A 12,838-nucleotide genomic window follows, 5' to 3' on the forward strand; every position below is an offset into this window, starting at 1 on the left:
GAAGCCCAGAGAGAGTGAGTGACCAAGGTTGAAGAGCTAGTAACTGGTAAGAGTTGAGGGTCTTCTGACCCCAACTCTAATATAAGCACCTTCTTGACTTTCAAAGCCCTTCTTAACCTGGCCCCAAGATACTTTTCTAGCCATCTTTATATCTTACTCCACTTCACCCACCCTACCATCCAGAAACACTGATGTCCTGACTGATCCTCAAACCATAAATTCCATTCCCTAACTCCAAGCCTTCTCCTGGACTGTCCTCAGGCCTGGAATGCTCCCCCTCCCAGCTTTCTTCACCTGTCCCCCCAAACCCCACCTTCTACAATAAGCCTTTCCTAATCCTTCTTAATGCAGTCAATGCCTTCCCTCTGCTGATTCTCTCCCATCTGGGAGCCATCTCTAGTCATCCTGATCCATATCTGGTCACTGAGCCCAGATGTCTTAGAGGAGAACACGAGGTTGGTGACTTTGCACAGCTCTTCCTCACCTCCCTGATGCCATGGTCCTCTTTGAGAATGAAAGACAAGCAACAATCTCCTCCATTTATCCTGTAGATAGCTTGTTTGTATGGAGGTGTTTGCATATTTTCTCCCCCATTAGACTGTTCTCCAGAACAAGGAACAGCCTTCTACCCTTGTCTGTATCCTAGCACTTAGCATCAAGTGAGAATATATGTGAAGGGCTTTACAAACTTCAAAGTGTTTAATACAAACTTTGAAGTGCTTATTCAGTGTTTCTCAATGACTCATTGCCCAAGGTTAGTCAGGGAGGAGAGAGATTTGAACCCAAGACAGACTCCAGAGCCAGTACATTATTACATTTCCCCTGTGACACATCGTTGACTAATCATGGGAGCTTTTATCTGGAAGGGTCCTCAGAAATCATTCAGCCCAACATTACGGTTTATAGGACCCTTTTCTCCCTAAGTTCTCTAAAGTACAAACATTATTATACTTCTTTCACAGCTGAAGAAATTGAAGAAAAGATGATTTAGTGACTCATCCAAGGTCCCACAAGTAATAAGTAGGAGAACCAGAGGCAACAAGAAGGGTACAGTAATATGAGCAGTGGACTTAGAGTGGGCTTAGACTTAGAGATTCAAATCCTGGATTTTCCACTTAGAGCCTGTGTGATCTTGGATAAGTCAACTTCTGTAGGTCTAATTTCTTTATCTGTAAAATAAGGTGTGACTGAGAGAGGTTGGTGCGTAGACAACCTATAAAGTCCCTTCTAGGTCTGCAACTATGATCCCAAGTTACAGGACCAAGGTCAATTTCCACAGAAATTTAGTACATGAACTGACTTTAGAGATTGTCTTGCCCACTTTACAAATTTGGCAACTGAGGCCAGAAGAGGAATTTTTCAAGGTCAAACCCTGGTCCTTTGACCAGGATGACACCAAGGATGTTCCTGAAAAGTTACACAGAAAAATTCATATAGAAAAAGTGCTCGGATTACAGAGATAATTTTTATCACGTGTGACATGTAAATTAGAGGTGTTTGCTATTTAATGAAATTAAGAGTGCTGGATTTGGGAATTGGGATGACCTGGTTCAAATCTTGCCTCTGACGCTTAGCAGTGTGAGCCTTGGCAAGTCACTTCTCTGGGCCTCAGTTTTCTCAACTGTAAAATGAGGGATTTGGACCCTTTGTCCTCTAAGAATCCCCCCACTTCTAAATCTATGATTCTCAAGGAACTCTTCTTTTTTTTAAATCAAAGCTAATGATCCTTTAGTATAAAAAAGCCTCACCCCCACCCCAGATTCCCAGCTTCCCTTCCTTCTCCCTCCCCCTGCCCTATTTTCCTTCATTTTCAAGAGTTCCATCTTTTTTTTTAAAGCTAAGAGATACTGCATCTCCTAACTGATTCTTCGGACCTCTTGCAGAAAAAAATCCAAATAAGAAGCAAAATCATCCAGACTGACAAGGAGAAGTGGGTCTAAAAAATGTATTAGGCAAAAATGAGTCATTTGCATCTCCTGTCTGCTTAGCTCCAAGGTAAAAGTGAAGCCGGTTCCCTGTGGGACCCAAGTGTCTGGACCAATCAAGCCTAGTGATGCTTCAAGGGGTTTGGGGAGAAGCAAATGTGGGGCAGCAGAGTGTTCATCCCTCCGTGACTCGATGGCTGCCTCTGGATAAGTCAGTTTCGTGAAAAAATGATACGATAGAAAAACAAATGAATACTGCTATTTTAGACAAACTGACTTAAAGGGCGAAGAAATCATGAAAACAGAAGGTGTTGGAGATGCTAGAGACTCACTCATTGTCTTGCCCAATTATTAAGCACTTATTAAACACCTACTGTGTGCCAGGCACTTTCCTAGGTCCTGGGTACGAGGAATGAAACCGTCCTCACTCGCAGGGAACTGATATTCTGTAGAGAGAGGCACTTAAGGCAGAAGCAAACCCCGGAGAAGGGGGCCAGTGCCTCTCCTCATGGTTCCCAGGAGACCTGGGTTCTGGTGTTCTCTGGCCCCCACTCAGGGACTGCCCGTCCAGGGATCTTTTTCTCCATTCCTTGCTGAGCCTTGTTAAACTGTAGGGGAGGAAGGAAACCACAGCCTCTTGGGAGAAAGGTTGATTCATTCTCAGGGAAACCACACCGCCCCGGATTGTCTTTGCCGCAGGAAGGACGGATTTAAAATACCCCGTCTTCACACCTTCTTTCCGACGATGCCACCAACCAGCCGGCACCAGGTGTGCGGAGCATAGAACACAAGACCTGCAATTAAAGGTCTTAAAAATAAAAATTCAGACGGCCCCCGTGTTCCCTCAGACTCCTCCAGAAGAAACGGGTGTGAAAGAGCAGAGGAAGCAGGGAAGTCCTAGCAGCCCTGACATCAGACGGAATGGGAGAAAGACCTAAAAGTCCAGAGACAGGGCTACCACTACAGATCTACTGCATGCTAGCTGGGGGACCTTGGAGGTCACCTTCTTTTATATGAGCCTTAACTTCCTCTTCTGGGAAATGGGCTTAAAAAGTTGCCATGCAGGACTGTTGCAAGACGGAGACCCCCTTAGTCAATCTTAAAGTATCTTAAGCATCTGGGTTATTACTATCTGCACTTGTAAAGCCAAAAGCTAGAGAGGTTAGTTGGTGTGTGTGTAGCTCCAGAAACTTTAAAGTAAATGTGGATGAAGTGATTGTTCTTAAATGATTTAAAAGTAGGTTTTACTTTTTAGCGTCTCACAACTATGCTGAAAGGGAGGTTCTAGGAACATCCCCATTTTACAGACCAAAACTGAGACTAAGAAGGAGTGAATGACTTCATAACAATCCTGTGGGTGGAGGTGCTATGAACATGCCCATTTTACTGATGAGACAATGGAATAAATGACTTGTCCAAGGCCACAAAGTTGGTTAAGTGTCTGAGGTGGGATCTGAATCCAGGTCTTTCTAACTTGGAGTGCTGAGCTCCAGTCATTGATGGCATCTTGTCTCTAGGACAGGGAGGAATTTTTAACTTAGGGCTCTGGGTGTCCGAGCTTGGATAGGGAAACATGACAATTCCATCTCTATTTCAATCTGATTAGTTTCCTTTTGTAATCTGATATGTTTTATATGATGCGTTTCATAATGTGATTTTGAGAAGGGGTCTGTAGGCTTAATAAATTCTGGTTGTGTTAGATTGGCTGGTAACTATGTTCCTTTTTTTTTTAGGGGAGGTAATCATAGTGTGCTGCTAGCAGAAGCATGGGACTTAAAGTCTGGAAAAACCTGGGTTCAATGAGTCAGTCAACAAGCCTTTATTAAGTGCCTACTGTGCACCAGGCACTCTTGCTAGGTGTTGGGTTCAAGTCCCACTTACAACTTGTGGGACTTTGGGTAGGTGTCTTGATCTGTGGGCCTTAGGTTTCCTCATCCAGAAAATAGAGATAATAACCTTTGAATTACCCACCTTACAAGGTAGTTACAGGGAGAGACTCTTTATAAACCATAACATGGTGTATAAATGTGAGCTATTATAATTATTACAGACCTGTGAGGGCAGCAGTGAGGATTAAACGAAATCATGTAAGGAAATCACAGTAAAACTATACATAGCTGTAGAAGTGTGACTTATGATGACTATTATTGGGTTTTGTTTTCAAAGACAATGCCAGTGATGGTGATTAGGTCGTGTGAGCTTGGCTGAGAATGAGCTGATCAACGCTGAGCCCACAGACTTTTGAAACACTCTTTACCCTCTTGGGAAGCCTCCTTCGGTTAACTCAAGGTAGTGTGGGGCAGTACAAAGAGAAACCTTAGGAGACCAGGGTTCAAGTCCTGATCCTGCCGCTGACCAACTGTTCAACCCCAGGGGAAAGCTTCTGTTTCCTTGTGTGTAAAACAAAGAGAAACTAAAATCCATCTGGAAGGGTTGGTTGGAGGAAAACAATTTGTAATCTTGAATCACGCTATGGATGGGAGTTTTTATTATTATTAGTGTATGTGGCCACTTTATAAGAATCTTGGTGATATTTGAGCCTTTGCCTAATTAGTGGGGAGAGGAGGAAGGAGAATATATGTGTATATATGCTGTGTGGTTCACTCAGTAAGATGAAGATTTAAAGCACTTTATAAATACTATCTCTTTTGATTTTCAGAACTCTGGGAGATAGGTGCTATTATTATTTTTGCAGATGAGGAAACTGAGGTAGACAGAAGGTAAATTACTTGCCCAGGATCACACAGTAAATAAGTGTCTGAGGCTGGATTTGAACTCAAGTCTTCTTGACTCCAGGTCCCATGCTCTATCCACTGCACTATTTTGCCACCAGGGCGGAGATAAAAATAGATGGATAGATTAGATAGATAGATAGACAGACAGATAGATAGATAATGAGATGGGAAGACTTCCAGATTCAATCACCCAATCTGTCTCCCTTATCACCCTCTGGGTCATGTGGACATAATATTCGTAGAGGCAGCTGCTCCTTGCAAATAGAAAGAGGAACGAAACCTCCCCACCCCCACCTCCACTTCTGTGGCTGACCGTTCTGTTTCTCCTCTCAAATCATACTGCATATATTTGTTTGTCCATATAAATGCTGTGAAATCTCAGTAAGAGAAAAGCTCCTCGTGGGCAAGAGCCATTTTTTTTCCACTTTGCCTTTGTATGCCTATCATGGTATCAATCAATGAATTTATTAAGAACCTACTATGTGCCAGGCATTGTGCAAAGCAGAAGAGATGCAAAGACAGTCCCTGCTCTCGATGAGCTTACATCCAATAAAAAACCTTAATAATGACTTGTTGGATCAGAATGAATTGAGTTGAGTCAATTTGAGTTGAACTCAATCATTTGGCAGAATAGAGCTGAATTCTTGGTTCTTATCTGAAATCCCACCCCTCAAATCCAGGTTCCTTTCTCTATGTAATTCTAAGACACCAACACTACAGCACAGGCAACTGCCACCAACACCTGCTAGGGCCCCTACTAAATGTCTGGGTCAGAAAAGGGGTAAGTTACGCATAATCCTCCACAGCCTGCTCTACTCCCTGGTCTTCCCCCACCCTGGTATGCCATCTTCCAGAATTTCAAACCTTCAACCCCCAATATCTTGCAGAAAAAAGTCCAGAAGTTTAACGTGTCCCCCCTCACTAGACTCTGGGTCATGGGGACAAAAGCATTCTTGAAGGCAGCTGGTTCCCTGTAAATAGAGAAAGCCTCTCCCGGTGGGCACCAACTGGATGAGCCTGGATTGATGGCTAGCTTGAGACATTAGGCTGATTCATGTCTCTAGTTTAATTTATTACCTGATAGATATACACTACAGTATGCACATACACAAACATATTTTGTCTATGCTGTATGTACAGATGTATGTGCAATACACATATGTTTACATATACGTGTAGATCTATTTATGCATTTATATTCACAGTTACATATATGATGTCTAACAGCCATTAGATTCAGCAATACACATACATACGCACATACAGACATGTGTACACACATATTTGTGTGTATGTGGATATGTGCAATATACATACATAAACACATATGCATTTATGTATATAGCCACACATAACTATTGATTCTCATGTGTGTAAAACGCATGTATGCACACACACATATAAATACAGTGTGCATACATACATTACATTGTCTATGTACATACTTTTTGTATCTTCAATAACTTAAATTCAGGAAAACATGCATACATATGTGTATATGCATACACGCACTTGTGTTTATATGTGCACACACACGTGCCACACATTCGAACACCTGTCTACATGCACATACATATGTAAACATGAATGCTGACGCCGTATGCACATGCATGTTTTGTGTGCAGGCATATGTGTGTGAGTACACATTATTTATGTATGTATATACATTGTGTACATGTATATATCTGTTTTTTTTTTCTGAATTGAACAATCATTGAAGCAGCATCAGCTGCAAAGGCACAGCAGAAAGGGATTAAACAAACTCCTGTCTATAGTTTAGGGACAACAATGACTGATTACGTGTTGGAAGTCATAAATGGAAAATGGGGAGAAAATAAATGACTTTATCTGTAGGCATGTTAGAGGCCCTGCTCTGGTTCTGGCAGGCAGGCTTAATTAGATCTTAATGCAACGTTCAGATGGATGTCCTTAGCAATAGCCTGTACTTGGCTCTAGGGGGATGGAAAGCTCTCTGGTGTTCCTACCCTCCAATCAATCCCCCCAAAACAATACTCACTCTGGGGTCCCCACACTTGAATTTGAGCCTCTCCACCATCTCCAGCATGGCCACCTTCAGATCCACTGGTTCTCTGTTCTAGAAAAGAAAAGAAGGTGGGAGGGGTCACTGGGCAGCCCCCTCCCCCACCTTGTCTGCTCTGTAGAGCTAGCGTCAACAGCGTTCTAGGAGATGACAAGGCAAGAAGAGAACATTTCTTTTCAGATAGCGGGGAGCCCTGCATGGCCAGGGCTGGCAGCTCTGTCCTCCCTGCTTCTCCCCCAGAACAGACATTGCCCAGTGACCTGAGATATCTGCTAGAATGAAAATGGATGCACTCGGACAGGCAGGCTCATGGGCTGCCAGCATCCCTGGTCTGAAGAGTGGAGGCCCAGGCAAGAGGCCTGAGGCAGGAATGGGATGGGGGGAGCAGGAAGGCCACCACTCTGACCTGCTCATTGTGAATCATTCTCTCAAGCACGATGTACCACTCTCATGCCAAGACTTTATCTCGAGATGTGACTTCAGGGTGGGATGATATGAGGTGGTGGAACCGGGAGGTGGTTCAGAAAGGAGCCTCATAGGGTCAGAGATTGAGAATGAAGAGGACCCTCACTCCCAGCTCATCTGGTCGCCGCCCCTCACTTTTATACAGATAAGAAAACCGAGGCCCTGGGAGGAGAAGGTTACAAAGGCAGTAAGCGTCAGAGACCAGATTTCAGACTAGATCCTCTGACCACAGAACCCTTGGTTTACCCCATACAGATGTGAAAACAGGTCATACAGCTCTCTGGTGGCAAAGCCACAATTAACATACGTCTCCTGACTGGCGCTTTCTGGGGTGTTTGTGAGTCATTCCTTCCCTCTATCCTGCCTGGAGAGGAGCACCTGCAGACTCAGACAGGCTGACTCTCAGACCTCAGACGCCTGATCTGTTGCCAAGTCCGTTCCTCAAACCCTTCTAGTGGGTTCATTTCCCTGTTCCACCCCACCCTCACTCTCTTGTGCTGTCATCCCAAATCATGCTCTGAGAACCGCCCCCCCACCCCCCACTCCATTCTATCTGAGAAGGGTGACTGCTGCTGCAGCTTCTGACCCCAGGGTTCTCCTGAAACCTTTCTCCCAAGGCCACACATGTCTATTAAACTGCACAGTTCAATGAATGACCTTTTCTCAGTCCTCATCTTCCTTGACCTTTCTGAAGCATCTGAAATTCCACCCTTTTGGCTCCTTCCTTCCTCCTATTCGCCTGGTCCTTCTCAGCCTCTTTCGCCGGTTCACTATTGTTCTCCTGTTGCCTAAGGATCTACCTTTCTTGTCTTCTCTCCCTTTTAAAATGTTCCTCCTTGATGATTACCTTCATTCCTGAGACTGGTAATCATCGCTATAGACACCCACTAGGTGTGAGACTCTGGGGAAGTCACTTAACTGCTCTGTACCTCAGTTTCCCCATCTGTAAGATGGGGAAGATAATAGCACCTCCTTCATAAGGTTGCTATTTGGACCCAATGAGGTCCTACATGTATCACACAGTATGGTAGGCATCATACAGTATTGTGGAGACCTTAAAGCTTTTTATAAACGCTCTCATCATCATCATCATTACAGATCACTTGAATTTGTATTTCTAGTCTGAATCTCTTTCCCAAGTTTCAATCCCTTATTCTAACTTCCTGCTATACAGCTACATCTGGATATCCCACCAGTGTTAAAAATTGCTGGAGCAAAAAGAGAAATGATAATAAAATTAGTAATACAATAAAATACAAATTAATAAAATAAATTAATAAAATAAAAATTAAAAATAAGAATGACTTTTACTTGCCCCACTAACATGAAAATATTACTTGTACAAAATTTTTTTAAAATGATGACTCCCACTTATAAAGTTCTTTAAGGCTGGGGAACCCCTTTACACACTATTCCTAGGTAGATTCGGGTCTCTTCAGAGACAGTGTAGGTTAATGGATAGAGAGCCAGTCTAAGAACTGCATTCAAATCCCCATTCTGACACATACCGGCTTGTGACCCTGGGCAAGTCACATAACTTGTTAGTGCTCTCTAAGATGACCTGCGTTGTTGGAGGGAGTTTCCTAGATCGTTGAAATCATACCTCCCATCTCTATTACGTATATGGAAACTGAACTCATCCCCTTCTCTGTCACCTTCTAAAATTGTTCCTCCTCTTTCTGTCAATGACATTACCATCCTCCCAGCTACCCAGATTTTAGTGACTCATGTCTCTCCTCCTCCCCTCTCCCCCATCCAGTCACCCATTACATCTTATAGGTTCTACCTCCACATTTCTAGAATTGACCCTATTTCCCATCAGCTCACCTATCCAGATCCCAGCTCTGTTTTCATCACCCCTCACCTGAAACCTTTGCTAATAGCCTTCTAAGTGGTCCCTCAGCTCCTCTAATTGTACTTCATGGAGCTCTCAAAATCAAGTTCTTAGAGGCCAGGCCTCCTCCCCACCTCCACAAAACCTTCCGTGGCTCTCCAGGATAGTAATCGTTAAAGTGCTGAATTACTGAGCCAGCTTTAAATACAACTCTGCATCTGAACATATTTATAAGTGAAATCTTTGATTAAATAGCATTACCGCTATTCAGCCCTCCCTCCCACAAAACAAAGTCAAGTGCAGGTCATGTCATTATTCCTCTGATGGCACGGTCTTCTTTGGCAATGAAGGATGAACACATACATTACCTCCGTTGGTGAATTGGAAACCTGTACAACCTGCGTCCAAATAGAAGTAGCAACTCTGTGGAGCTACAGGCCAAATGAAGCTCCCCACCAAATAGATCAATGGTCTCTTAAGCCTGAGGGGGCATAATTAGGATTGATAACTGGCTTAAAGACCATCTCTTAACCCCGGGGTCAGACAAGGAGCCCAATGGGACCTTGCATCATATTTTTGTCCTTCCTATATAACAAAAGGCATTTATAGGAAGACAGTGGTTTGTCAGCTTAATGAAGAACCTAAATGTCTATCCTCTGGAGAAAATGTATCTAACATCCTTTCCTGCAGAGATGGGCAACTATGAGTGTGGGACATTGTATACACAGTCAGATTCCACAGATGTTTTTACTACTTTTTTAATTGCTTGTCTCTGTCTCTGTCTCTCTCTCTGTCTCTCTGTCTCTCTCTTTCTCCTTTTGGGGGGCGGGGAGGGAGAGGCCAAATAATGAAGTAAGAAAGACTCAGAGCCAGGGTGTCCTAGCTTCAAGTTCTGTTCGACCCTGGGTAAGCCACTTGACACTTACTACTCTAGGCAACTCTGCATTGCTAGAGAAATCTTCCCAACAGGTGAAATTTGTCACAGAAGGGATGGATAAATTCAGAAATAAAAGTGATGCATAAAACAAAAGACTGACCTCTCTCCACATGTGGGTATGTGTCTCACCCTCTCTGGGACTTCCGTTTCTTGCCTATAAAATGAAGTCCTCACATTAAATGATATCTGAGATCCTTATGATCCTATGAACCTAGAAATATTACAGCAAGGTTACCTCTTCAACATGTTGCCTTTGGATCCTGGCACATAGTAGGCACATAAAAAAATGCTTGTGGATAGTGCCTGACAGTAGGCACTTAATAAATGCTTATGGACAGTAGGTGCACAGAGTTGGGACTTAATAAATGCTTAAGGATATCATCTGGTCCATAGTAGCTACTCAATAAATACATCAGGGACTGTTTGACTTCATGACAGGATCAGAAGCCATCTAGTCTGACCTCCTCATTTCACAGATGAGGAAACAAAGGAGGTTAAGGAGCCTGGCCAACATCACACAAGTAGTACACATCAGAAGTCAGGATTTGAATCCAGGTCTCGACTCCATAGGCTAGTGCTCTTTGCCTTATGCCTTCTGTCTGAATGCTTGGTGCCAAGCACAGAGTAGGTACATAATAAATACAAGTTGGTGAGTAAGATATAGTCTAACAAATACAGGCAACAAGCCTTTATTAAGTGCTTACTATGTGCAGGGACAGTGCTAAGAGCTGAGGATACCTGAGATTACCTTCTGCCAAGTTATATTTCATGCAGATTTCATACAAATATTTATTATCATAATTAGCTACCTCTTATCCTATTCCAATTAGCTGGGAGCCAGAAATTGGGTGGATTGTAATGCCAGCCTTAGATAAGTCAGGGCCTCGCTTGTAGAAGCTGGGATGGAAGGCCCCTTGCAGGATCCAAGGCTGGAGACCATGAGGAAAGAGTTAAGCTGCTAGACACAGGGTCCCGATTCCCAGAGAGGAGCAGACAATGAGCTTGGCTGATGATGTCACCCCCCTAGTCCTCCTTCCATTGGCTGAGCAACCGGGTCACTTGTCCTAGAAAGCTCTCTCCACTCTCCCCACCCCCCCAACATTCCAGCTGCGAGGGCATGGTTTCAACCCCACAGCAAAAGGGCACTCTATTATTATTGCCATCATCATTATTATCCCCACCCACCCACCCTCCTTGCTCCAGAGCGAGGATGTGCCAGGCTGTGCTTTGTAAGCCCCAGAAAGGAGAATGAAAATCACAGGGAGTGCCAGCAAGGGGGAGGAGAGTTCCCCTGCCAAATGCTGCTCCTGCTGAGAGAGAAGGGGACCCTTAGACCCTTCGGCTCCTCCCAGGAAACTGGTATGCATTAAAACACACACACACACACACACACACACACACACACACACACACACGAGAAGAATCAGCATCCATCACTCCCGGGAAAATACACTCCTAGGATAACGTGGCACAGGGTTTGGACTCCTCAAAAAATAAGGAATGAGGGCTTCCATCCATCAGTCATGGAATATTAGTAACATGAATTAATTTGATTCCCTTTTGGTTTTATATCAGTTACATCTTCTGACGTGTCTTTCCCCTCCGTTGCTTCCTGGAGAACTTTCCCTCATAACAGCAAATAATAAGAGGAAGGAAAGGAGGGTAAAAATCCTACAAAACCAACCAAGATTTAAAAAACGTCCGAGGCTATATGCCGTGTTCACACACCTGCCCCCCCAACCTCAACAAAGGAGGAGGTGGGAGTGGGGAGGTGTTTCCTTACATCTCTTCTTTAGGGCCAAGTTTATAGTTCTTATAAGTTTATAGCATCATTTTGCTGTGGTTGTTGTGTCTACTTAAACTACAACAACCACTTATTAAACACCAAATGTGTCCAAGACATTGTGGTAGGTGCTGCGGATACTGAGACACATGTGAAATAGCTTTTACCCTCAAGGAGATGGCATTGAGGACTGTAAAATTCACTGTGCGCAGTCATGACTTTGCTTGATCCTCACAACTCCAGAAGGAAACTGAGTCAGAGACACAGTGACTTATGCAGACTCATACAGTTAGTAAGTGTCTGAGGTGGGGTCTTGCTGACTCCACATCTGGCAGATCCTCTGCCTTTAAATGAATCTTTTTAACATTTTGCAGACAGAGTTCTAATGTCTAGCAAAGAAGACCAAATGGGCACCCATCAACTGGGGAATGGCTAAAAAAACAAAACAAAACAAAACTCCACCAAGTAGTATTATTGTTACACAGTAAGAAATGAGAGATTTAGAGTAACCTGTGAAGATTTGTAGGAACTGATGCAGAGCAAAATGAGCAGAACGAAGACAGGAAACACTTAAAATACGAGTGAAAGAAAGCAGAAATCTCAGGCACTCAGCTAGTAACAAAACACACTTTCCTGTTCATGGCAGAAATGGAAGACCACCAGGACAGAGTGCTGTAGACCTGCTCAGACTTAACAATAGCTTAATTGTTTTTTTAAAGAAAGGATTAAATCTAAAAAGGGAGAGGTTTTTTTTAAATTTCCCCTTTCTTCTTCCAGAAATGAGATGCTTTTTAAAGGGCAGCAGTAGGTGATATTCTTTTTTCTTTTTAAATCATGGATTCAAAATCAAGAAACATAAAACACGTGAATAAAGTATGCTTCAATAGACAGAGTTCATCAGATCTTTCTCTGGACCCGCCTCCATTTCTGATCATGTCATATGCTGGAGAGATTTTTTTGATGCCCCTTTCTGTGTTCAAGTCCCCATATCAATCATGAACTTCTCCATTGCCCCTTGGGTCATCCGCCATTTTGATTCTATGGAGATATTGGTGTTCACTGAATCAGAGAATCTTTGATCTAGAACTGGGAGGGACTTCAGAAGCCAATGAATTCAA

At 43.4% G+C, this 12,838-nt stretch overlaps 1 protein-coding gene across 11 annotated transcripts in view; it reads right to left on the reverse strand.

The window, feature by feature from the left end:
* Nucleotides 1–12,838, reverse strand: part of TRIM44 (tripartite motif containing 44) — a 184,125-nt gene that overhangs the window by 153,453 nt on the left and 17,834 nt on the right. For 8 of the 11 annotated variants that reach the window (XR_011969234.1, XR_011969232.1, XR_011969233.1 and 5 more), the window contains exons 2-3: nt 10,038–10,091; nt 6,678–6,755 (exon numbers count right to left, since the gene is read on the reverse strand). The exons of 1 other annotated variant lie outside the window; for it this stretch is intronic. Coding sequence is in view for 7 of the 10 variants with exons in the window: in XM_072619141.1 (XP_072475242.1) it covers nt 6,678–6,755; nt 10,038–10,091 (132 nt within the window). In the remaining 3 variants the exon portion in view is untranslated. The remainder of the gene's footprint in view (nt 1–6,677; nt 6,756–10,037; nt 10,092–12,838) is intronic. 2 more of the 11 variants (XM_072619142.1, XM_072619145.1) reach the window with 1 other exon arrangement.

This window comes from Notamacropus eugenii, chromosome 6 (assembly GCF_028372415.1).
Source record: "Notamacropus eugenii isolate mMacEug1 chromosome 6, mMacEug1.pri_v2, whole genome shotgun sequence".
Taxonomy (NCBI): domain Eukaryota; kingdom Metazoa; phylum Chordata; class Mammalia; order Diprotodontia; family Macropodidae; genus Notamacropus; species Notamacropus eugenii.